This window comes from Hyaena hyaena, unplaced genomic scaffold, assembly GCF_003009895.1.
Source record: "Hyaena hyaena isolate Hyena2069 unplaced genomic scaffold, ASM300989v1 scaffold_322, whole genome shotgun sequence".
NCBI classification, from domain to species: domain Eukaryota; kingdom Metazoa; phylum Chordata; class Mammalia; order Carnivora; family Hyaenidae; genus Hyaena; species Hyaena hyaena.
In genome coordinates this window covers 1,164,643-1,192,369 of record NW_024080954.1, presented here as the reverse complement: position 1 = coordinate 1,192,369, position 27,727 = coordinate 1,164,643, and the positions used below count along the sequence as shown (strand labels likewise).

At 39.5% G+C, this 27,727-nt stretch overlaps 1 protein-coding gene across 2 annotated transcripts in view; it reads right to left on the bottom strand.

Annotated features, from left to right (window-relative positions):
- Nucleotides 1–27,727, bottom strand: part of KCNQ5 (potassium voltage-gated channel subfamily Q member 5) — a 542,946-nt gene that overhangs the window by 159,508 nt on the left and 355,711 nt on the right. For both annotated transcript variants that reach the window (XM_039248929.1, XM_039248928.1), the window contains exon 2: nucleotides 17,394–17,484. In XM_039248929.1, the coding sequence (XP_039104860.1) occupies nucleotides 17,394–17,484 (91 nt within the window). The remainder of the gene's footprint in view (nucleotides 1–17,393; nucleotides 17,485–27,727) is intronic.

Genomic DNA, 27,727 nt, shown 5'->3' with positions numbered 1-27,727 from the left:
AAACGCCTTCTTCTTTATAGGGTTGTTACCAGGGTTGAAATGACCTAATATTTGTATAGTGCTTACAACTGTGCCTGACAAGTAGAAATCACTTTATAAGTGCTAAATAAAATGAATTCATTCATCTAATATTCATTAAGTGCTTACTACATGCGAGGTCCACTTCTAGATGCTGAAGATGCGGAAGAGAACAAAGTCAAACCCTCCAGTGCTCTTGGTGCTTCTAGTGAGGGAGGCAGATAATAACATAATAAATATGCACATGTTATAGGCATCAGAAGATAAGTGCTACCGAGAGCAATAAAGGAGGGGAAATGTGCTAAGGAGGGCTGGCAGATGTCCAGCCTCAAACAGGAGAGTCAGGGGAGGCCTTTGTGAGCAGACCAGAGGTTATAGTTACAAGCTTGATGCAAATGCCCTGAAGTGTGGATGAGGAATGAGGAGACAGGGTGGCCAAAGTAGAAGGAGTAAGGGGAGAAGAGTAGAAGGTGAGGACTGATGGGAATGGACGGCCAGACTGTCTTTAAGGGTGTTGTAAGTGGATCTTCCAGGTCACTGTAAGAACTTCGGCTTGTCTTTTTTTTTTTTTTTTTTTTTAATGTTTATTTTAAGAGAGGGAGATTGAGAATGAGCAGGGGAGGGCCAGAGAGAGAAGGAGACAGAGAATCCCAAGCAGGCTTCATGCTCAGTGAGGAGTCTGACTTGGGGATCAGACTCACAAAATGTGAGATCATGACCTGAGCCAAACGTGGATGTTTAACTGACTGAGCCACCCAGACGCCCCAGAACTTTAGCTTTTATTCTGAGAGAAATGGTGACGTTCTCCAGGACAAAGGCCTCAGGAAGAACCAGCCTGCTTTCTGTCTGCTCACCATAGCTGCTCTGTTCACTCTCCAGGTTTTGGTAAAGATGGAAGATCTCTCTGAGAAGAACTGGGCACTCACCAACAATGGAAGAAGCAGGATGTGGACACTCAGACAGGACCCAGAAGTCTGTCTATTCTAGGCAAGATAAGAATGAGGCTCTATGCTGAGAATAGGCTTTCCCTAACATGTGCCTAACATATTTAGAGCTTGAAACTTTAAATATACTATGTTGTTATGTTCATTAGATGATTTCCATAATTATCAGAACCTGTAAGTAGACACTATTCTACTCACTGCCAAATGCCAACCCACAGGTCTTCATTCCTAGTCTTCAGTGTGGCCCTGAACTGACAAACTTCTAAGAGCTTCCACTCTGAGGAGATGAGAAACAGTGTTAGATTTGATACGATTGATTAGCAGTAAAGAAAAGAAGAGAAGTAGATACACAAAGAAATTTAATTTTTATGTATTTTCCAAGATAAATTTAAATGGAAATTCAGAACACCTGAAATGTTTTTATTTATAAGTTTGTAGGATATAAAACCCTACAATCCTTGCTTTTCCTGTTCTGTTTAAATTACTCTCTCTTTCGGATTCTAGAACATCAATAATATTGCAACAGTTTTGGTAAAATTGCCACTTTTTTTCTTCAAATTTGATAAATGTATGGTTCACATTCTCTGAGATAAGATGAAGATAGTGAGACTCAGATCACTCTTTACTTTTCTGACAGCTAAGCCAAAGCTGGGGAGAAGAAACTTCTAATTTCCTATATTTTTTGACTTTAGGGCTCCATGTAAAGGAATGACCATAAACTAAAAATATTATGAAAGAAGTTATGGACAAAATAGTAATCTTCCTCCATCTCTCAACCAAATGTTCTGTGTTCAAGATGTTAAGAAAAATATATGACTTGTAATTGATACTATTACATAAATGTTGAAATCTTTGAGTGTTGAGAAGATTATTTTTAAAAAATCTTTTCTTAATGTTTATTTATTTTTGAGAGAGAGACAGTGCAAGTGGGGGAGGGGCAGAGACAGAGGGAGACAGAATCTGAAGGAGGCTCTAGGCTCTGAGATGTCAGCACAGAGCCCAACGCAGGGCTCGAACCCACAAACTGTGAGATCATGATCTGAGCTGAAGTCGGATGCTTAACTGACTGAGCCACCCGGGCACCCCAATTGAGGGGACTGTTTCTTTTCCTTTTTTTTTTTTTTTTAATTTTAATGTTTTATTTATTTCTGAGAGAGAGAGAGAGAAACAGCGTGAACAGCGGAGGGCCAGAGAGAGAGGGAGACACAGAATCTGAAACAGGCTCCAGGCTCTGAGCTGTCAGCACAGAACCTGACACGGGGCTTGAACCCACGAGCCGTGAGATCATGGCCTGAGCTGAAGTCGGTCTCTTAATGGACTGAGCCACCCAGGCGCCCCATTGAGGGGACTGTTTCAAGCACTGCTGAGCTGTGGGTGACTACTGGGCAGGCACAGTGCTCCTAGCATCTCGGCATTCTCAGGCTGGGCCATGATTCACAGAAGTTGAGGGTGGTTATTTGCTTTGGTGATTTTTTTGTTTGTTTATTGGAAGGAGAACCTACCTAAATAATGTTTTTGTTCATCTAAAATGTGAATCTTATAAAAAGTGACTAGTCACCATAGTGGTTAGAAATTTCCATCTTATAATTAAAAACAAAAAGTTGTTGGCTGTCAACAGAAGCATAAAGATGAATTCTGGCTCTGGCTAGGGTCAAATTATGTTGAGGCTTTATTTCATCCTTCTATATTTCTGAATGTTATTGAGTCAAGAGAAAGAGTAATCCCTCATTTCAGATGGATTTTTCTTGGAGATTTTCCCAAACAATTAATTCTCCTTCTCTTTGGCTTTCTTGCTTTCATCTCCTAAAAATCTCAAACTTTGACTTTTTAAATCTCCAGCTATCATTTGATGACACATCAAGGGAAGTATACATATGTAGGCAACCTAACCTTCTGGACTATAGATAAATATATCTCATATATTTAAAACTAGCCTATTTTTCTTCTGAACCTGTCGAATGCTCTGCGTTCTCAGTCTTGCGTAATGGCATCATTATCTAACTACAGCCCAAAGTCAGAAAGTGCAGGCATCCTCACCTCCAGTCTTTCGCCTCAAATAACTACCCCTTATTGGCTTGGCCTCAGAGATGTCCCCTGGTGGCACCCTGGTGGCTCAGTCTGTTAAACTTCTGACTTTGGCTCAGGGCATGATCTCATGGTTCTTGAATTTGAGCCCACTTTGGATCCTCTGTCTCCCCCTTTCTCTAACTCTCCCCTGCTCTCTTTCTCTCTCAAAAATAAACAAACATTTTTAAAAGAATAGTCCCCTGAATTCAGCCTTTCCTTTTATTTCTTCTGCTTCTGTTTTAGTCTAGATGTCCATTATATGGCTCAGGGCAATGAGGCAGCCTCCATTCTCTCCTGTCCTCCACTGCTCCTTCTCTATTTCTGTTATTCTCCAAGGTACAGTCAGAATTATCTTTCTCAAACCCAATTTGATCAAGTCATAGTGCTACTCATCAAAAGAAGGTTTTTTTTTTTTTTTTTTGATTTCCATCACTCACAGCATAAAATCCAAATGGCTCTAGAAAACTAGGTGCTTTTCAGTCTGTTTCCAACCTTCCTCTGAGCCTTTCTTTCATGTACCTTAAATCTGGACAGACTGTCCCAGACCTTTGTGATTCCAGACCCAGCTCAAATGTCTCCACCTCTGGATGCCTTCCCCAACTGGCAGTGGAGAATCAGTTACTTCTGCTGTAACTAACTGTTCTTCTTATACATTTCTTTCTTTTTTTTTTTAACAGTTAAAAAAATTTAAGTCTACTTATTTATTTTGTGTGTGTGAGAGAGAGAGCATGAGTGGGTAGGGGCAGAGAAAGAGAGGGAGAGAGAATCCCAAGCAGGCTCTATGCTGAAAGCAAAGAGCCCAACATGGGGCTGTATCTCACAAACTGTGAGATCATGACCTGAGTGAAAATCAAGAGTCGGATGCTTAACTGACTGAACCACCCAGTCACCCCTTCTTATACATTTCTATTACTCCATCATATTTATAGATTGCCTAATCTCTAATTCTACTTACTTTTGGTTCCTTCATTCACTTTTGGTTCTTTCTCTCAAGGTAAGCAATTAGATGTTTTAATTCAGAAGATGGTTTAGAATTTCACTCTCTGTTAAAAACTCTAGACAGTATAATTTAAATGAGGTTAGAGAGGAGCCTAGCACATAAAGCCTAGAACATAATAGGCACTAAAGAAATGCTTGCCTATGAGAAAGAATTAAATCTGGCCATTTGTAGCAATGTGGATGGAACTCAGGTGTATTGGGCTAAGTGAAATAAGTCAGGCAGAGAAAGACAGATACCATATATTTTCACTCATATGTGGATCAGGAGAAACTTAACAGAAGACCATGGGGGAGAGGAGGGGAAAAAATAGCTAAGCAGAGGGAGGGAGGCAAACCATAAGAGACTTTTAAATACTGAGAACAAATCGAGGGTTGATGGGGGGTGGGGGAGAGGGGAAAATGGTGATGGGCATGGAGGGCACTTGTTGGGATGAGCACTGGATGTTGTATGGAAACCAACTTGACAATAAACTATATTAATAAAATCATTTGGAAAAAAAGAAATGTTTGTCTAATGCCTGGTTTAAAGCAAAATACATGTCAAAAGTGAAATATGAGCAATGTTATTACGTGAGGTCTGAGGCAGGAGTGATAACCACGTCTTAGTTTGATTAGGCTCAGTTACTCTAAAATGCCATCATAGGAAGCTGTCTGGAGACTATAGTCCCTATTCCTTTTGCCTCCAGGGATCATTAGTGAATGACTTAGTCATTAGTAAATGACTTTTTAATTAAAATATGTTAGTGCTGAATAACTGACTAGGTCATTGCAATAACTCATGTTATATGATCTTATTCATTTTTAATGTTGGCTACAGAATCATTTAATACTATTATTCTTTAATGTTAATAATGATCAGCCTGCTTTGATATTAGGTAAGAGTACTTTCTTTAATAACATAAATAACTTGATCATCCCAGATTCAAAAGGGTATTGAAACTCAGCAGAAAATGAGACTGAGTGAAGAAAAGAGGTGAAAGTTAGCAAATAATCTTTGCATTTTAGATTTTGAAAATTGTATTCTATACTACTTAATTATACTTGCCTTTATAGATCTTCCAAAGGACTGAACAATTGTTTTTGGAATTTCATACTGCTAAAATTAAAAGATTAATTGAAACCAAAGTGCCTTAATGTCTCCATGGAGGCACTGAACTTATATACCAATTATGAGAAAGCTTTACTCTCCAGGAGAGTAAAATCTGGATCTAGTCATTCATTTTGCAATGTTAATAGTTTTATTTTGCACCTCTTTTCTTCCAGATACCAAGTACCTCTTTTGTCCCAGACGGTGGGGAGAAAGTAATGAACAAATCAACAAGGGCCACTCTTAATGGAGCTTGTATTATGCTGACAGAAACCAATAATGAATAAGTGACAAATAAGCAAGAAAATATCAAATAATGGTAGATTCTATAGAGACAACAAAACAGGATTCACATGGAGAATTACCATGAGTTTCTTTAGATTGGATGGCCAGGACATTTAGCTTTCACACATTTAATGAACATCTCCTGCATGCTAGGCACTGTCACGCATACTAGGAAATACAAAGACTGCTAACATGTAGTCCCTATTCTAATGTAGTTTTCAGTCTTGCAGAAATAAAATATATCTTTGGAAATCAGCGATCATGGTGCAGCACAACAAACACTGTTAAAGACCATCCACTGCTATAGACCGTTCTCTCTGAGCTGTGCTAGACCCCAGAACACAGAAGAGGGGAAGTAAACAACTCCTGGTGAGCTGGTGAAAACAGAGAGAGGCAGAGAGAGAGAGAGAGAGAGAGAGAGAGAGAATCCCAAACAGGCTCTGCACTGTCAGTGCAGAATCTGATCTGGGGCTCGAACTCAAGAATTGTGAGATCATGACCTGAGCCAAAATCAAGAGTCAGTTGCTCAACTGACCGAGCCACCCAGGGGCCCTGAAACCTACAGAACTTTAAAAAAGAAATCTAGTGAAAACAATAATCCTAATAAGACACTAGTACATTTAAAATTATTTATCAAATTCTAACAAGGAAATGCTGCAATAATTCCAGACTTCACCCACACCAGTGTGAAGATAGTTTGATGGAAGGGGGTGTCTGGAACAGCACAGGCTGCTGGGTCATGGAGACAAGGGCCCCACATCACATGCCACAAGTAGGGAGAAAGGCACAAGCTTTGCACAAAATGTGGTGGTGATACTAACGATGGATTTTTTCCTTTCTAACCTTACATTTGTGTCTTTTGTATAAGATCAGGCAAAATTGACTTATAAGTGCTTCCAAGGCAGGGCAAGTGTCCAAAATTAGAAGGAGGATATGGGCACCATTTTTTTTTTTAATATTCAATTTAGTTATAACACACAGTGTAGTCTTGGCTTCAGGAGTAGAACTCAGTGATTCATCTCTTGCATATGACATCTAGTGCTCATCCTGAAGAGTGGATATGGGCGGTATTGTATTTCTTCAGCTTTGCTGCATTTAGCGAGGCTGGTATGCTTTACGCTCAGCTGCTGTTATTTGGGAAAAATCATTGTTAGCTTCCATGTTACGTTGACATCGTTACCCTATTTACAATTGCATATGAGGTGATTTGCATTAGGGAAAGAGAACAGACTGCATATGCATAATAGTCAAAATTCTCCACCTGATTTAACTAGAAAAATAATCTTAAAGAACCATCACAGACAAGGATGGGGTCTGTATGAGTATCTTGGTGTACAGCTGGTGTGTGATGTGTGCCGGGTTTCTGGCTCACAGCAAACCTGGTAGGTGCTCAGTGAATATATGAATGAATGAATCAGCAAGCAGCACAAGATAAAACAAAGCAAAAAATGTATCCTTCTGTCTGCAGAGGTGACTCAAGCAAATGTTTGTCCTCACAATCTCTGACCTCAGACCTAGCTGGATGCTTCTCATCTCTGACCCCCCTGCTTAGAGCTCTCCAACTTTACCAACAGACATCCTTCTCGATCTGGTTACTCAGTCCACTTGCCTCACTCAGCTGGTCCCTGCCTGACTACAGTGACACTGAACATGCAATTCTCTACTGCTGTGGACCACAGGACAGGACCAGAACGAGACTCAGGAAGGAGCCTACTGGAGAGAAGAAGATGGGTCAGCCAAGTGGGACAGAAAACTGTCCAGATTTACACAGATGGTTCTCAGGTCATTATTAGCATGAAGTCAAAGAGGCAGGGAGGCTCACCACCCCTTCACTTCTGCATAACACCCTCCAATTATATTGGAATTTCTCTTTTATTTTTTTATTTTTATTTATTTTAAGTTTTTTAATGTTTCATTTCTGAGAGAGAGACAGCATGAGTGGTGGAGGGTCAGAGAGAGAGGGAGATAACAGAATCTGAAGCAGGTTTCAGGCTCCGAGCTGTCAGCACAGAGCCCGATGCAGGGCTGGAACCCACAAACCGTGAGATCATGACTGGAGCTGAAGTCTGATGCTCAACTGACTGAGCCACCCAGGCACCCCTTATTTTTTTAATTTTTAAAAACATATTTATTTATTTATTTATTTATTTGAAAGAGAAAGTGTGAGTAGGGGAGAGGGGCAGAAGAAGGGGGGCGGGGAGAGAGAGAGAGAGAGAGAGAGAGAGAGAATCCCAAGCAGATTCCATGCTGTCAGCACAGAGCCCAACAGGAGGCTTGATCCCATGACCCTGGGATCATGACCTGAGCTGAAATCAAGAGTTGCATGCTTTACCGACTGAGCTACCCAAGCGTCCCTCTTTCTTTTAAGATTGCATTTGATGTTGAGTCGTCCTTGATTTCACCCGATTTAAAAAATAACGTTCAGGGGGTGCCTGGGGAACTCAGTTGGTTGAGCTACTGACTTTGGCTCAGGTCATGATCTCGAAGCTCATGAGTTTGAGCCCTGCGTTGGGCTCTGTGCTGACAGCTCAGAGTCTGGAGCCTGCTTTGGATTCTGTGTCTCCCTCTCTCTCTGCCCCTCCCCTGCTTGTGCTCTGTCTCTCAAAAACAAATAAACATTAAAAAATAAAAAAACAGGGGCGCCTGGGTGGCTTAGTCGGTTAAGCGTCCGACTTTCGCTTAGGTCATGATCTCACGGTTGGTGGGTTCGAGCCCCGCGTCGGGCTCTGTGCTGACTGCCAGCTCAGAGCCGGGAGCCTATTTCAGAGTCTGTGTCTCCCTCTCTCTCTGACCCTCCCCTGCTCATGTTGTCTCTCTCTCTCTCCTAGAAATAAATAAAAATATTAAAAATAAATAAATAAAAAAACATTCAGGAGAGTAAGTGGTGGGGAGTGAGAGAGAGACTGAGTCCTCTCTGGTGCCTGCACTCCCTGGAAGAGGAGGGGGTGTTTCCTCACTTCTCCACTCCTGGCCTCACCCAAAAGTGGTCTCGGTCTGGGGGTTGCATTTCTTTGTAAAGACTATTCTGCTGTGTTCTTCGGGGAGGAGGACTTTCCAGGTTTTCCCATCGTGCTGTGATCTTGCAGCACTGAATCTCCCTCAATTAGTCTGCGGGCAAGCCAAGGCTGGAGGGCTTCTCACCCTCTCAGTCTCTTCCCTGTTCTTCATTTTCCAGTAATGTTCTGTGGATTCATTGTGATTTACAGCCCTGGAGAAAGCCAGGTCTGCAGCATTTTCATTGAATCCAGCCTGTAATGGTGTTTGTCAAGCTGCCATTTACAGCTTGGAAAATTTTTCTCTAATCTACTTTGCAGAAGCGTGATGTGTCTTCTCACCTTAACTGTGACCCCCTGATGTTTGCCTGTGTGGGAAAGGGGACCCACCTCATTGCTTTCAGCTTTTGGCTTTGTATGGCACCAACCCAATGCTCAATACAGGAGTGTGATTCATAGTAACCTATATTGAAAATAGTTTTTGATAATCTTATTTGTGACTTTTATGAGAAACAGATGAGAGAAGTCTATTCTCTCATGGGCATATGTCTCAAAGTGGGAATTAAAATATGACAAATTAACCCATTTTAATTTCATCTCCTAATTTTGCCATTTATTCTTTGTAAGCCCATGATTTCCAGGCTTTTAATTTGCTTTAGACTCAGTCAGAGTTTGTAAATGAGAATATACATTAGGATATGTTTCCAGGGCAGGATAATGTCTTTTTCATATTTGAGACTCCAGTCCCTGGCACAGAGACTGGAGTGTAGGAAACATTTGATATATATTTGAGTAAAAACTGCAGTGAATTAATTAGTCAGGATCCAGGGAAATATCTGGAAATCTAAGAGAGCAGACAGCATCCAAAATGAGTCAGGAGACAAACAATTTGGAGCTTTGTGGATTGCGAGGGCCAGATCTTTTACTTCTGAGAAGAGCCCTCCCCAGACTTTCTGTGAGGCACCGACCTTTATTCGGGATTATTAAATTATTATTTGGGATTATTAAATTTTTATTAAATTATTCGGGATTTACAGTTTTGATTTAACCTCTAAACCATCTACATTGCTCTAGTTCATCTCCTCTTCCTTGGTTCATACCGCCTCTGTTTTGTTTAGGGCTTCATCATGTTTCATATGAATGACTTCAGTTGCTTCCTAAATGGCTTCAAACCTATGACTCCGCTACTCCCGTGCTTTCTAAGGTCAGGTATTGCATCTTGTTTTAATTTTGGTGCTATATCCATGACACTGTGAAACTTCAATATTGACGTTGTGCAAGTAAACAAATGGCCGTCTTCTTTCATAGAATATTTATTGATAATTTGTACCAGATACTACCATTTTAAGTGCTGTTGCTAAATTGGCTTTGGAGCCTCTTTTCAAGAAATTTATAGTCTGACAGGTGCTTCATTTTTCCTTACTCACCCCCAGCTCAGTCTCCTTCAGCTGTTGCTGGGCTTCTTGCCCTTCCTTGGTTCAGTTAGGTATGCTCCTTCCTAAGGCTCTTAGCCTTGAAGTTCCATCTGCCTGGAATGTTCTTTTCTCTAATCTCTGCATGGCTTTTTGCTTCACCTTCGTTAAGTCTCTGCTATAATGTGACCCTTTCCAGTGGATATTATGTTCTCTAAACATAAAATCTATTCCTCTTTCCTGCTTTACTTTTATTAATAACACTGAATATATTGATTTGCCAATTTGTTTACTGTAGATCTTCCCCATAAAAATGTGCATTCCATGAGGACAGAGACTTTGCCTGTTTTATTCGTGGCCATGTCCTTAGCACCCAACAGAATGCCTCACTTGAATGGGTGCTGCATAATTATTGTTGAATAAATGAATAAGGAAGGAGATACAATGTCAAGTAGCCCATGCCAAAGGAAATTAGAGGGAAGAAATAGTTTATTCCAGGAAGAGAAAATAAATAAATTTGACCCAGGTTTCAAATGGTGGACATAACTTAAATCTGGAGGGTAGTAAGGGAAGAGTGTTCTTCTTTCTATTGTCAACCATCTTGGACTCTGTTATTTTCTAGGAGCCCTCTGGTGCTCATCATATCACCTTGTTCCTCTTTTTCTCTCTCAGTGGATCATACTTTTGTGGAGCTCAGAAGGACACAGGAGATCAGCATCGCGTGAACCTAATGGAGTGTGGTTCATTCACAGCTCTAAGGATGTCTGCTGCGCTGCTCCTCAAGTCTGGAAACAGAGCTTGGCAGAGTGGCTCTGTGATAGACTGGCCACTTGGTCAGGAACCGATACTCACATCAGAAACATGTAAAGTTCTTGCCTTCCTGACTACAGATAGAGACGTGGTCTTTTTCAGGCACAATTTCATTATCTTTAACTCGAACAAGCCTTTCCTCTGGTATCTGAAATACTTTTCACAGGATAACTTACTATATTATTATCCCTCAGTTAAGATTCAGCGTAGGTGTTAAACTACTCCTGCTCTTTCTTTTCAGTCATCAGCAGATTGATGAGGATTGTTAGTCTCCATGAATCATTTGAAAGTTTATTTGCATTCTCCTTGATGAAAGACAAGCAAAGGAAAATAATTGCAGTTTTCAATGTTCGTTGGGGTATTCTGAGAGCTTTCTGCAGTAAATTACAGGGATGTGATAAACATAAAGAAAGATCGCTCATTCCTCATATCTGACTGCTTAATATCTCATACTCTGTCACTTCCATTACAAACATACGATTTAATATCCTCAAATAGATTCTTATCCTTATCCTCTGTTATCTTCTCTTACAATGTTTAATGCCAGAACTTTAAATGTAAAGACTTAATGTAATCTTCTACATCAAACCCACATAATTTTATGCACAAACGTTTCTACTTTGCAAGGACTGGCAGATGTGTTTGTGGCTGATTTTTCCCATGCTCCTAATACTGATAGAAGGGAAGTGGCCACACCTCTAATTCTTCAATACCATGTTAGATAATGGATACTCATATAGCAATTAAAAAAACCCCACGTGCACCCATATTAGAAAAAGAAAACAAACATGCAACAGAGATTAATTATGTAGTTATTAGCTTTTCAAGGGGGAATGTTCACATTACAAAAGGATTCACTACAGATTTTCTTTAAATAGTAAGCTCCACTAGTGCATTTAGGATATAATTAGATCTGTCGAAATTGGATTCGTACACATTTCAGGAACTGATTCATTGTGCAAAGAAACAGCAAACCCATGTTTGCTTCGCTACATGAAGCAAAACCAGCAAAACTAGCAAATCTGCATATGCTCTGTTTAGAAGGTGCCAAACACCCAGATGTTTGGGAAAACCTGAATATTTGACCATGTGTTTGAGTACTCGACCAGATGCTTAGCACAATCCATTTGTGGTTTGGAGTCTTTCTAACACAGCAGGAGGGTAGAGAAGCAAATACATAAGACATTTGCTAGCTTGCTTAAAATGATAATGGCATTCTTTTGATTGCTTGTGGGTGGGCAATTTTAGAAATGACCACCTTCAGAGAAAATTCTGTGTATAATATACATCACTTTTATTAAATGGAGAGATCATTTATTTTCAATGGGTTCAACAATCTGCATTTAAAGCCCTAAAATGATTACTTTAAAACTAATCTGGAAGGCCAGAAGTTATCCAATGGGGAGGAACTGCACTCTAAACAGCATTGTTCTTAAGAAAATGGGATATGAAATGCTAAAGCATATGACCTCAGGCTAAGAAAATCAAAACAAAACTTCCCACAGTAGTTTGACCTGGAAATAGGAGAGCTTCCTTTAACAGCACCAACACGTACCTGAGCAATGCAAGCAGGGACTAGAAAATACAACTTTATGCTTGACTATTTACCCCACAGATCAAGCTTTTGCTTGCTTACAAAATAGTATTTAGAATTCTTGATACAAAGAACTTATAGTGGTCCAAACTGATATACCCATTTATGATATTTTAGTAAGTACATTTTCTATGAAAAAAAAACCTAACATATTCTAAGTAAAAGGATTGTAGGCATCACTTGGCATACATATATAAGCCCAAAAGAAGCCTTAGACCGTTGTGATTGCTTCACTGAGCATCAGCAAATGCACTTTGGTAGTACCTGTCAGTCTTGACTAAGAGGCAGGAGAATATGAGGTTGCCAGATGCCATGAAGACAACCCAGGCTTTTCGTCAGCCAGGCCTAGGATGGAATCTTGGCTCTGTCTTAGACCCAGTGCATGATCTTGTACAACTTAATTAGCCATTTGGTAAATGAGAGGCCTACTATTTAAATTGGACATTTTTATGGTTTGTTTTTGTTTTAATAAGAAATCAATGAGTTGGATTAATGAAAAGTACTTAAAAAATGCTAGCTCCCCTTCAGTTTTGAAGATTTTACAAAACAAAGCAAATTAACACCAGTTTTGAATTGCCTTCAGAATGTGGGTACACAGCTTGGTAGTATAGTCTTGGAGTCATCCATGTTATCCCCAGAGTGAGGGCAGAGCAAGGCATTCTGGCAGATCTAGTTATCCTTGCCTAATGTTGCACCCAGCAGATGCAGACACTGAGGGAAGAACTTATGAAGCCATGCACATTTTCATCAGATGCATTCACCAAAGAACTACAACAATAAAAACCTGTTTCATTAGTCACCAAAAGTAAGTGGTTATTATGAACACGTGTCTCATGGTGAATGTATGCCATTGAGTCACTTTTAGAGAGGAACACGTTTGCATGGAAAGTTGCCATAAAAAAAAAAAAGAAAGCTGCCATAATTAGCAGTGTTTGTGGTGAGAAAATTCTAGCAAAGATACTTGTTTTCTATCAGAAACGTGTGATATATTCTCAAATGTAGCAATTTTCAAATATTCCACTGTTCACTGTCCTTATTAGGCTTCATTATATATGGAAGAACCAGTGATTACAATATTTGCCAACTTTCTCTGTGCTGAGGCCTGTTCTCAGCACTTGAATTTAAATCAACCTCACAACAACTTTATGAAGGAGGGTGTATTATTATCCACTTTTAACAGATGAGAAAACTAAGACACAGAGAAATGGTTTCCCAAAGGCACACATATACAAAGGGGCAGGCGTGGGTTGGAACTCATTGTACCCAGCTCCAGAGTCTACACCACACTGTTAGGATGGTGCACCATGTTTCTGTGGAGAGCAATTAGGGAGCCTGTTGCATAGTGTGAAACCTCAGTTCACACAACTGGGAAGACTAAAAGAGCAAATTCACATAGAATTTGTATGTATTTGGCTGGTGACCAAGACCAGTAAGTTACAAGTTTATAAGTAGCATTGGGAGTGCAATTCTAGATGAGAATGATGAGGCCTCTTCCCTTGGGATGGGGGATGGACAGCTAAAGACTCTGGGACTTTGGGTGGTGAGCAAGACTAAGTCCAAAGTCCTGATACACTGGTCCCCTCAAACACAGGTGGAAAGCAGGAATGTCACAGAGGGGCTTGGCAAGTTTGTCCAGGAGCCAGTTGGCCTGTCGTGCGCTCCCTGTCAGAAGAGTGGGTGCTTGTTACTTGCACAGAAATGGAATTACAGTTAGAATATAGGAACATCTTTTAGAGTGTTAAAAAAAAAGAACCCCACATGGGATAGAACTATGAAAAAAATATACAATCGTGATATATGATTTATATAGAGTTCTAAACTTATTTCTCTGGTGTTTTGTTTGTGGCCAAAAGTCAAAGGTGGCTTTATTATAATATTTTGCAAACATTTTGAAAGCCATTCATATGACTATTTGGATGGCAATTCTTTAGATATCTTTTATCTTTGGAATTTAAAAACACTGCTAGTCAGAGTTGTGTTCTATGAATTCCATTTGATTAAATGTTGAGAGGATAGACAGACTTTGAAATCAGATTAACTGTCTCAAACATACATATTAAAAGGATAAATAAGATTCCCTAAACCGTTAAGAAGGTATCTCTTGGCTTTTTCCGATATTCTACCACCAAGTGAACTTTTATGATATACTAGATAAACTAATTGTGAAAAAGAATTAAAATGCATTTTTCATTTTATTAATTACTAAATAACAAAATAAAAACAAAGCTTATACTTGAATTTGTTTTTATCTACATGAAGTCTAATTTTTTTTTTTTTAGCATTTGTCTAGCTAACTCATTCAGGAGAGCATGAGACTTTTAAATAAAACATATATTTTGGAGAAATGTGGATGTTGAGGAAAGACATCAGGGAAGTCTTAGGCCTGCAACAGTCTGCATATTTCTAGGTAGATTTGAAGAGTGCACTTTGGTTCAAAATATACACCTTGAGAATTTATCCCTATAGTGCAACAATAGGAGGAAAAGCAAGCACTCTCCCTACGGAGGTATAGCAACCTTTCTGAAGACGTGTATCTGCAGCAATTATTGCATTGCTCAAAACAAAGGCTTTACTTGCATAATGGGACTGGTTGCTGCTTTGCTAAATCCAAAGGCATTCAAGACTGAGGGAGGAAAGAAGACATACAAAGGCCAGCAGGTACATGAAACAGTGCTCAGTATCGATAATCATCAGTGAAATGCAAATCAAAACCACAGTGAGATATCACTTCACACCTGTTGGAATGGCTATTATAAAAAAGATAAGAAATAACAAATGTTGATGAGGTTGTTGAGAATAGGGAGGGAACACTTGTACAGTGTTTGTGGGAATGCAAATTGGTGCAGCCACTATGGAACAGTATGGAGGGTCTTCAAAAAATTAAAAATGGACTGCCATATGATCCAACAGTCTCACTTCTGGGTATATATCTGAAGAAAACACACACACACACACACACACACACACACACACAGAGGAATAAATTATTCAGCCTTGAAAAGAAGGAAATCTTGCCATTTGTGACAATATGAATGGAACTTGAGGGCCTTGAGCTAAGTGAAATAAGTCAGACAGAGAAATATAAATACCTGCATGGTCTCACTTACATGTAAAATCTAAAAAACAAAAAACCTCTGAACTCATAGAAACAGAGTAGACTGGTGATTGAGGCAAGGAAGGTGAAAATGTCCAAGGACACAGACTTCCAGCTGTAAGATAAGTAAGTTCTGAGGATCTAATGTACAGCATAGTGACTATAGTTAACAATGTAGTGTACACTTGGAACCTATTGAGAGTAGATCTAGAAGTCCCATCATAGGCACACACAAAATGGTAATGATGTGAGATTGTGCAGTGCTAACTAACTTTATTGTGGCAATCATTTTGCAATATATATGTGTATAAAATCATCAAGTGGTACATAATGTTATGTGTCAATTATATCTCAATAAAGGTGGCACAAAGAAAACAACTGAGGGATATGTGATAACATCTACATTCTTATCTACTCAAATGTACCCTAGTTAGTAAACTGTAATGAATTATTCACTATGCAGAAAGTTTGAAAAATCAAGGTAAAAATCAGCTTTGGGCTTTTTAGTAATATGTTTCTTTTGGACTATTTAGAAACTCAATGGCTGAATATATTTGAAGAATGTAAACCTAACATTTTTAATCTGTGAGCTGATTATAAAAAATTCCTTTTGATGGGATTCTTAATGTTTGATTCATTCATAATCATTGGTTGTGCAATAGATCTCGTTTTTCATGTTTCTGAGCCTAAAAATCAGAATTACTTTTTCAATCTAAAATTCTTACTCATAACTCTGTATATGAACCTAAAAGCCAGCTGTGCCTTAGACCTCGGGCTCAAATCATTTGTTGTTATCAAAGGGGTGCATGAGGCTAAATGCCCACTTGCGACCCAAGTGGCCCAAGTGGAAATCTTATAAATGAAACAAGTCCCCAGTGTGCTTTTTGGTCTGTTTTCTATGTTGGGTTTCGAAATAGTATCCTTAACATTAACAATATACCACTGAGTACAATTTGTATGGAAACAGATTGGGATAGATTGGTTCCAGGCTTGACAATGATTTCTTCCTGAGGTAGGATGGAGACTTGATGAAGTCTGGGTAACGTTAAGCACAAACTAGCCATCTGAAAGCATAGGTAGGAAGAACAGCTGCCCTCCACTCAGGTTATATGAGTTGAGATCTTTTAGTCTTTACCTTCAAGGTGAGGATAATTTCCTTATGTTGAATGTTTATTGCTGTACATAACCCATATCTGTTTATTAGGGCACATAAGGCAGCTTACTCTGTACCCTCTTTTTACTTTCCTCCTGTGTAGTCTGCAAGGTTTTATAAAAGTGAGTTGTTCCAATTTATAGTTCATTCAGACAGTTCTGAGACCGTCAAGTCTGATATTTTTGGTCTAAGTGAGTGGATCAAAATGGATGTAAATGAACCAAACTTTCAATCAGATGCGATTTGAGTATACAGTGATATAGTTTAGTTGTAATAGAAAGTAAAAGAGCTTAAAAGGCCTAGAATAATTCAGACTAAAATATCTTGGGGTCTTTTTCCATTTTAAAATGAATTGAGCAATTCTGTGTGGTTGAGGACTGACAGCATAATGGAAACAGAGCTAACTGCAGAATTTCTTACCAGGTGACTGCATGAGCAGCAAAACTCAGAAAATGTAGTCTGTTGGTTGAAAAGAGCATGAAGGAGCCTTCTGTTTTATTATGAGGTGCTATATTCTCATAGTTCTTGGCTAATTACACTTACCTACTGCCACATTGCAGTTACTAGAAATGTTCTTAATCTTTAGCAATATAATGAGAGACCTCACGGATAGTGATTCTTCTTATAATTTGTTTACTGTAATAAATAAACATAAGTAAAGCTTGCTTCCAAGTCCTGCCTTCTGGCTTTGATGTAACTATAACATAAGACATTGCTATGTAATAGTAATGCTGAATATCGGTGTATATTCCTGAGGACTGCTAAAAGTTATGACAGTGGGCCAATATTTTGGTGATCTTTGAAAGTTTTATACTTCACAGTAACTCTCTTTTTTTTTCTAGATGGAACTTTTTGTGGGATAAAATGCATAGCATAAATATTATAGACAGTTCTTATATAAACTTTATGTACATTTTTGCTCATATGTATCACTTACCAGAATCAGGAGGCAACTTGAGGCCAATTTTGTGTGCTCAGGGATGGTGGAAAACACTGACAAAATCAAGCAACCAAAGACAAGGAGAAAACTGTAAAACAACAAAAAAGAGAGAAATCTGATAAGAAATTTGCCTTACCATGACAAACTTCATTTCTTGTTTCCATAGTTTAAAGCACCAGACCCATTTGAACTGGCACTAACGCAATCATAAAAGCCTTGGAAGGGACTAGCCATTTTGAATATCAAAATGCAATATGATGCATGGTGTACATAGAGCTCCTTCACAACTTTGTTGATGAAGAGAATTTTGCGTGTGTGTGTGTGTGTGTGTGTGTGTGTGTTGCATGCTATATTTAAATGTCCACATCTAAGAATGTGTGAATTTCGGGGCGCCGGGGTGGCTTAGTCGGTTAAGCGTCCGACTTTCGCTTAGGTCATGATCTCGCGGTTCGTGGGTTCGAGCCCCGCTTCGGGCTCTGTGCTGACTGCCAGCTCAGAGCCTGGAGCCTGTTTCGGAGTCTGTATCTCCCTCTTTCTCTGACCCTCCCCTGCTCACACTGTCTCTCTCTCTCCTAGAAAAAAAAAAAACAGTAAAAAAAAAAGAATGTGTGAATTTCCCATAAATCCTTTCCCAAGTGGGGATCCTAAGAAAGTCCCTCCATGTGTTCTTGCTATCCTATCCCACGAGCACATGCCACAGCTGTTCTCCTTTCAAAGAAGCAGAATCCACCTCACATGTGGCAGTGTTGGTGACCCATCAAATGTTCTAAGTGGCCGTTACTAAACCACTGGCTCATTTTCACAGTCTAATTTTGCTTATGGATATTTGTTTGTCATTCCTTTATAATATTAATAAGAACAGTAAGGGAAGGGAGTGATTTCTTCAGCTACCCAGGTACTTTCTATATCCTTACAAACTGCTAAAGAAATGACCTCTCAGCTCTGTCTATTCATACTGCAGTCATAGGGTGCAGAAGTGAGAAGCAGCATTTTCTACCAATCAATTTACAGACATTTTCATTCCTAAACTTGTGGTACTCTCAGGATTCAGAGAGAGCGTTTATTTCCCAAGGAAAGTGTCTAATAAAAAGAGAAGGCTCTTAATTTTTTTAAGTTTATTTATTTTGAGAGAGAGAGAAAGACAGCATAAGTGGTGTGGAGAAGCAGAGAGAGAGAAGAGACAGAGAATCCCAAGTGGGCTCTGTGCTGGGCTCAAACCCCCGATGAACCATGAGATCATGACCTGAGCTTAAACCAAGAGTTAGACACTAAACCAACTGGGCCACCCAGGCACCCCTGAGAAGATGCTGTTCTAAAGCTGAAGTTACTTATCCTGAAATGCAAGATTTAAAACAATAAAAACAACCAAACACCAATCCCTGAGCTACTTGCTGTAGGACCTACTTTTTACTTCTACCCTTCGTTGGGAAGCTTATATAGTCATCTCCCCTAAAATATCAGTTTCCACATGCTTTTTCTTTAATGTTTATTTATTTTGAGATAGAGACAGAGAGAGCATGAGTGGGGAAGGGGCAGAAAGAAAGAGAGAGAGAATTCCAAGCAGGCTCCTCACTGACAGCTTGGAGCCTGATGTGGGGCATCAATCTCATAAACCATGAGATCAGGACCTCAGCTGAAATCGAGAGCTTAACCAACTAAGTCATCCAGGCGCCCCAGTTTGCACATTCTTTTGTATGGCAATGGAGTTCATCTCTGCCTCCTTTTGGCTTGCCCTGACAAAGAAAGTCCAAGTCTTTCTACAGCACTTGACTGAGAACTCCCAAGGACCTATAGCCAGAGTCCTGGTAAATTATGGCCTGGGAACAAATCTGGCTCTTGAAGCCTGTTTTTGTAAATAAAGTTTTATTGTCACATAGCTATACTCATTTGCTTATGTATTGTCTATGTGGCTTTAACACTAGAGCTACACAACTAAGTAGCTGTTGCAGAGACAGAATGGCACATAATACTAAAATATGTACTCTATGACTCTTTAGAGGAAAGGTTTGTGGACCCTTCACTGATACTATGTATTCCTTATTTCTTTATACCTATCCCAACACAGAACCAAGTGGAAGTTCATAATTGCTTATGTTCTGTATTCTGATAATAATTACTAACATTCACAGAGGGTTTCCTATATGTTGGACATGGTGCTAAGCCACTTTCATGTGCGTTATCCATGTTATCCTCACAAATAGAAATGTGATTTCTGTTTTACAGAGACGAATACAGAGACGAAAACTGAGAATTAAGAACATTTTTTAACTCATCCAAGGCTGTGTAGCAGAAAGAGAGTTCAAGCACTGTATGTCCTTGAGTTGCTGCACAGTATTGCTGAATGAGTGTGGATAGGTAAGAATGGCAGTAACATTCTTGGTTCTGCAAGACTTTTGGGGAAGCCTCCAAGGAAAAGGCTAGTGGTGAAAAAAACCTAGTATACTCCATTAATAACTATTCACCATACTTTTGACTCATGTATCTAACAATTCAAGATACTTTGCATTATACTTTACATTGGCCTTAATGGAATGTAAATTATAAGCCAGAAATGAAATTCCAGTGCACCTCCAAACCTCGAAGCTACTAATGAGAAAATGAAATTCAGGGATCACTAAGGTAGTTGGGAGGATGATATGGCATTAAATAAAGACAATGACAGATGTTTCCAACTTGTGAGTGGCTGTTATCTAGGTATGCTCTCTGAGTCCAGGCTGACAAGAAACCATCAGAAAGCAAGCAGGGCATTGTTTAATCACCAAGACATCCTCTTCCAAGAGCATCCCAATGGTAGTTTCATGATCTCTATGTTTGCTTTCAAAACAGATCTATACCATGAGTCTTTTGCTAGTTTCTTCTTCATTAATATTTGAGTGCTGCTTAAACTTTTTCTTTTATGTCACTACTTTGCCCATTTTCTTTCTTGAGCCAATCTTTTTTTTAAAGTTTATTTATTTGTTTTGAGAGAGAGAGAGTGTAAGGGGGGATGGGGTAGAGAGGGAGAGTGAGCATGCAGGGGAGAGGTAGGGAGAGAAAGAAAGGGTGGGGGAGGGAGAAAGAAAGAATCCCAAGTTCCATGCCATTAGGGCAAAGCCCAATGTGGGACTTGAACTCACAAACCATGAGCTCATGACCTGAGCCAAAACTATAAGTCAAACTCTTAACCAACTGAGCCACCCAGGCGCCCCTTTCTTGAGCCAATCTTATGCTTTTTTCTAACAAGCATAATTTCTGGACTAGAATTTTGTTTTTTCTATAGGAGCCATCTGAGGACAGCAAGCCAAAGACCTTCACTGCTCAGGCTGCCCAAAGGGCTATGGATAGGGAAAGATGGTGGAGAAGTAGGGAGCTCTGTACATTTTGCTTGCCCCATCTCTCAAACAGAGAAGGCCTGAAGCCATATGACACTGAACTGCAGGAGTCTGGGAGGAAAAGAGATAGAGTCCACTAAGAAGACATCCTCATAGGTGCACGAATGGGAAGTGGGGAAGATTAAAACAGGCCGGGACCCAGAGACACTGAGGGAGAGGAGGGAACCCTCTTCGCGGGGAGCCGTGGAGAGTCAAGGGGAAGAGAAAGAGCGGCTGAAACTGCTCATAGAACTGTCCCTAGAGAAGAGAAAAACCTCGGCTCAGAATGGAGAGGGATCCTATTTCTAGCTGTGGTGCTTTCTTAGGGCTGAATGCCCCTGGTCCCAGGCAGTGCCAGGAGAAACTGCTCTGCTGCTCTCCCGGCTTGATCCCTGGCAGGGAAGTGGCCCAGTAAGAAACCATTCCACAGCTCTTCTGGCTCAATCTCTGGCTGGAAAGCGGCCAGGCCTGTGGAATTACATTTTGTTGATATCAATAAAGCGCAGGGACTAAGACCTGGAAACGAGGCAGGGCTTGGGACATAGAACAAGGCCCACCTTGACTACGCCACGGCACAGGGAGATTGGACCCAAAAGAGTGATTTGCAATGGTTGGTTTGAGAAGGGACTGGGGCACTGACATTTTTATCCCCACAGCCACCAAGGTGGGGACTCAGGGAGTGGCTGCAGGACTGGAGTGGAGGTTAGACCCGCCTACACCAAACCATGCCCATCCCCGCTAGAGAGCTGCCTTTTTTTTTTTTTTAAATGTGAGAAGGGGAAAGACCAACATGGATGCACTGCCATGATTAATTCTAGATCAGTTCGTTCTATTCAAATATATTTTCCCTTGTCTCATTCGTATCCCTCCCCTGTGTTGGACTGGGCACTCTGGCCATTGGTTTGCTTAAACAGTCACATTTAATCCCTTCTCTAGATGTATATTCAACATCTCCACCATTACCTTCCTATCTCTTTCTCTCTGGAGTAATCAGACTACATAGTTTCTCTGAGTAACATTATCTTCGTTTCTTTCTCCTCGCCTCCTACCATATTCTCCTCTTTCTCTCTCTGAATTAAGCCTCTTAGCCTCTCTGCCTGGTCATTGTCCAATTTCGCTTTCTCCCCACCCCTGTCATTTCTCTCTTTGTATATGCTCTTCCATCAGCACTGAATACACCCTGCTCTTCATTTGTAGTAGGGAATTCTAGTTTTATGCTTTTAGACTGTCCTTTGTCTTCTGTTTTGTTTTTTCTTTTTCTTTTTCCCTTTTGGTTTGCTTGTTTGTTGGATTTGTCTGTGCATTTGTGTGCTTTTGTTCCCTGTGTGTTTGTCTGTCTGTTTTCCTTTCCAGAGTTACCTCAAGAAACAAGGCAAAGTACACATGGTGGAGAGTCCCAAATACCACTACAAGTAGGGAAATAAAATAACCAAAGTCTCAACAAGAGACACCAAGAGACACCATTCAAAGAACACTTCCTGAATGGACAGGCCCTGGACAGTCAATGAGCCTTCTTTAATATAGCAGTACTCGCAGGTGCAGAGTGCATAACAAGCTGTTAAAACTGACAAGAGAAAGAGAGCTAGCCAAAATGACAAAACGGAAGAAATCTCCTCTAAAGAAATTCCAGGAAAAAATGACAAGTAAAGAACAGCTCAAAACAGATATGCAACATAACTGAACAAGAATTTAGAACAATAGTCATAAAATTAATCGCTGGGCTTGAAAAAGGCATGGAAGACATCAGAGAAGCTACTGCTACAAAGATTATGGAGCTCAAAAGTAGTTGTGATAAATTAAAAAATGCTATAAATAAGGTGCATAATAAAATGGAGGTGCCCAAAGCATGGGTTGAAGAGGCAGAGAGGGTAATACGTGAATTAGAAGACAGAATTATAGGAAAAGAGGAAGCTGAGAAAAAGAGAGATAAACTGATCCAAGAGCATTAAAGGAGAGTTTGAGAACTGAGTGATACAATCAAATGGAACAATATCTATATCATAGGAATTCCAGAAGAGGAATAAAGAGAGAAAGGTGCTGAAGGGGTACTTGAACAAATTATAGCTGAGAACTCCCCCAATCTGGGGAAGGAAACAGACATTGAAATCCAAGAGGCACAGAGAACTCTCCTCAGATATAACTTGAGTTGATCTTCTGCATGACATAACATAGTGAAACTGGAAAAATATAAGGACAAAAAGAGAATTCTGAAAGCAGTTAGGGATAAAAGGGCCCTAACATACAAAGGGAAACCTATCAGAGTGGTGACAGACCTATCTACTGAAACTTGGCAGGCCAGAAAGGAATGGTAGGAAATCTTCAATGTGATGAACAGAAAAAATATGCAGCTAAGAATCCTCTATCCAGCAAGCCTGTCATTCAGAATAGAAGGAGAGATAAAAGTCTTTCCAAATAAACAAAAATTGAAAGAATTCATCACCGCTAAGCCAGCCCTACAAGAAATCCTGAGGGGGACTCTATGAGGAAAATGTTGCAAGGAACACAAGGTACCAGAGACACCACCACAAGCATGAATCCTACAAAGAACACAATGACTCTAAACCCATATTTTTCATAATAACACTGAATGTAAATGGACTAAATGCTCCAATCAAAAGACCTAGGGTAGCAGTATGGATAAAAAAACAATATCCATCTATTTGCTGTCTACAAGAGACTCACTTTAGACTGAAGGACACCTTCAGATTGAAAGTAAGGGGATGGAGAAATATCTATCATGCTACTGGAAGTCAAAAGAAAGCTGGAGTAGCCATACTGATATCGGACAAACTGGACTTTAAAGCAAAGGCAGTAACAAGGGATGAAGAAGGGCTTTCTATAATAATTACAGGGTCTATCCATCAGGAAAAGCTAACAATTATAAATGTCTAGGCACCGAATACAGAAGCACCCAAATACATAAAACAATGAATCACAAACAGAAACAATCTTATGGATAAGACTGTGCTAATAGCAGGTGACTTTAATACTCCACTTACAGCAATGGATAGATCAACTACACAGAAAATCAATAAAGACACAATGGACTTGAATGACACATTGGGCCAGATGGATTTGACAGATATATTTAGAACTCTACATCCTGAGGCTATGAAATTCACTTTCTTCTCAAGTGCGCATGGCACATTCTCCAAGATAGGTCACATACTGGGTCATAAAGCAGCCCTCAATAAATATAAAAGAATTGAGATCATACCATGCACACTTTCAGATCACAATGCTATGAAACTTGAAATCAATCACAAGAAAAAGTCTGGAAAACCTCCAAAAACATGGAAGTTAAAGAACACCCTACTAAAGAATGAATGGGCCAATCAGTCAATTAGAAAAGGAATTTAAAAATATATGGAAACAGATGAAAACAAAAATACAACAATCCAAACTCTATGGAATGTGGCAAAGTCAGTCTTAAGAGGAAAGTACATTGCACTCCAGGCCTATTTCAAGAAATTAGAAAAAGGGCAATACAAAATCTAACAGCGCACCTAAAGAAACTAGAGGGAGAGCAACAAGAGAACCCCAAACCCAGTAGGAGAAGAGAAATAATGAAAATCAGGGCAGAAATAAACAATGTAGAATCCAAAAAAAAAGTTGAACATATCAGTGAAAGCAAGAGTTGGTTTTTTGAAAAAATAAACAAAATTGATAATCCTTTAACCAGGCTTCTCAAAAAGAAAAGAGAGTACCCAAATAGGCAAAATCATGAATGAAAATGGATTTATTACAACCAATCCCTCAGAAATACAAGCAATTATCAGAGAATATTATGAAAAATTATATGTCAACAAATTGGAGAACACGGAAGAAATGGAAAAATTCCTAAACACACACTCACTACCACAATTCACATGGGAAGATATAGAAAATCTGAACAGACCCATATCTAGTGAAGAAATGGAATCAGTTATCAAAAATCTTCCAACAAATAAGAGCCCTGGCCCATATGGCTTCCCTGGGGAATTTGACCAGATATTTAAATAAGAGTTAACACCCATTCTTCTCAAGCAATTCCAAAAAATAGAAATGGAAGGAAAACTTCTGGACCCATTCTACAAAGCCAGCATCACTTGGATTCCCACACCAGACAGAGACCCAGCATAAAAAGAGAACTATAGGCCAATATCCTTGATGAATACAGATGCAAAAATCCTCAACAAGATACTTGCAAATCAAATGCAACAGCACATAAAAAGAATTATCCATCGTGAGCATGTGGGATTCATTTGTGGGTTATAGGGCTGGTTCAATATATGCAAATCAATCAATGTGATACATCATAGTAACAAAAGGAAAGATAAAAGCCATTTGAATCTGTCGGTAGATGCAGAAAAAGCATTTGACAAAATACAGCATCTCTTCTTAATAAAGACCCTCAAGAAAGTCGGGATAGAAGGAACTTACTTAAATATCATAAAAGCCCTCAGCTGACATCATCCTCAATGGGGAAAAACTGAGAACTTTCCCTCTGAGATCAGGAACACGACAAGATGTCCACTTTCACCACTGTTTTTTAACATAGTGCTGGAAATCCTAGCATCAGCAATCAGAAAACAAAAGGAAATAAAAGGAATCAGAATTGGCAAAGAAGAAGTCAAAGTTTCACTTTTCACAGACGACATGATACTCTACATATAAAATCTGACAGACTCCACTAGAAGCCTACTAGAACTGATCCATGAACTCGGCAAAGTTGCAGGTAACAAAATCAATGTACAGAAATTGGTTGCATTTTTACACACCAATAATGAAGCAACAGAAAGAGAAATTAAGAACCTGATCCCATTCACAACTGCACAAAAAAACCATAAAATACCTAGGAATAAACCTAACCAAAGATACAGGAGATATGTATGATGAAAACTATAGAAAAATTATGAAGGAAATTGAAGAAGACACAAAGAAATGGAAAATATTCCATGCTCATGGATTGGAAGAATAAATATTGTTAAAATGTCATTACTATCCAAAGCAATCTACACATTCAATGCAGTCCTAATAAAAATTGCACCCATATTCTTCTCAAAGTTAGAAAAACCATCCTAAAATTTGTATGGAACCACAAAAGACCCCGAATAGCCAAAGTAATATTGAAGAAGAAAACCAAACGGGAGGCATCACCATCCCAGACTTTAGCCTCTACTACAAAGCTGTCATCATCAAGACAGTATGGTATTGGCACAAAAAAAGACACATAGACCAATGGAATAGAATTGAGAACTCAGAGCTGGACCCAAAAGTTTACAGCCAACTAATCTTTGAGAAAGCAGGAAAGAATATCCAATGGAAAAAAGACAGCCTCTTTAACAGATGGTGTTGGGAGAACTGGACAGCAACATGCAGAAGAATGAAACTAGATCATTTTCTCACACCATACACAAAAATAAACTCAAAATGGATAAAGGACCTGAATCTGAGACAGGAAACTATCAAAACCCTAGAGGAGAAAGCAGGAAATAACCTCCTTGACCTCAACCACAGCAATTTCTTACTTGACACCTCTTCAAAGTCAAGGGAATAAAGAGCAAAAGTGAACTATTGGGACCTCATCAAGATAAATAGTTTCTGCATGGCAAAGGAAACAATCCATAAAGCTAATAGGCAACTGATTGAATGGAAAAAGATGCTTGTAAATGACATATCAGATAAAGGGCTAGTTTCCAAAATCTATAAGGAACTCACCAAACTCCACACCCAAAAAACAAATAATCCAGTGAATAAATGGGCAGAAGAAGTGAACAGACACTTCTCCAAAGAGGACATCCAAATGGCCAAGAGACACAAGAAACGATGCTCAGTATCCCTCCTCATCAGGGAAATACAAATCAAAACCACACTGAGAAAGCACCTCACGCTGGTCAGAGTGGCTACAATGAACAAATCAGGAGACTCTAGATGCTGGCGAGGATGTGGAGAAACAGGCACTCTCCTACAGTGTTGGTGGGAATGTAAACTGGTGCAGCCCCTCTGGAAAACAGTGTGGAGGTTCCTTAAAAATTAACAATAGAACTCCCCTATGACTCAGCAATAGCACCGCTAGGAATTTACCCAAGGGATACAGGAGTGCTGATGCATTGGGGCAGATGTACCTCAGTGTTCATAGCAGCACTCTCAACAATAGCCAAATCATGGAAAGAGCCTAAGTGTCCATCAGCGGACGAATGGATCAAGAAGATGTGGTTCATCTATACCATGGAATACTACATGGCAATGAGAAACAATGAAATCTGGCCATTTGTAGCAACATGGATGGAACTTGAGGGTGTTATGCTGGGCAAAATAAATCAGAGAGAGAAAGACAGATTCCATATATTTTCACTTATAAGTGGATCAGGAGAAACTTAACAGAGGACTATGGGGGAAGAGAAGGGGTAAAATAGTTGGAGAGAGGAAGGGAGGCAAACCATGAAAGACTCTTGAATGCTAAGAATAAACTGAAGGCTGTTAGGGGTGATGGAGAGTGGAAGAGGGGTGATGGGCATGGAGAAGGTCACTTGTTGGTATGAGCACTGGCTGTTATATGGAAACCAACTTGACATTAAACTATGAAAGAAAAAAAAGGGCTGCGGATAGCCAAATACATTCATTAATTCACTAATTCCTCCTTCCCTAAACCATTCATGTATTTATTCAATCAGCAAATATTAAGTATATAATACTAAACTGAGTCATGGCGTACAGTAATAAACAAGATTCTTTTTGCCTTGACAGAGTTTTGGATCTGTTGAGATATAAAGGTTAATAAACAAAAAATTAAACAAATATGAAATTTATTACATTATTTTAATTTAAATTAAGTTGAATAATATTAAATATATAAACATTCAGCAGATGTTAATAGAAAATTAAAATTATGAGTGATGACTTCAAAGACTGGGAAAATACAGGGGATGACAGGAATATGCAGAAAGGAGGCATTAGGTAGGACTGGTTACTCTGTTTGTGGAGTTGAGCCAAAGTAAA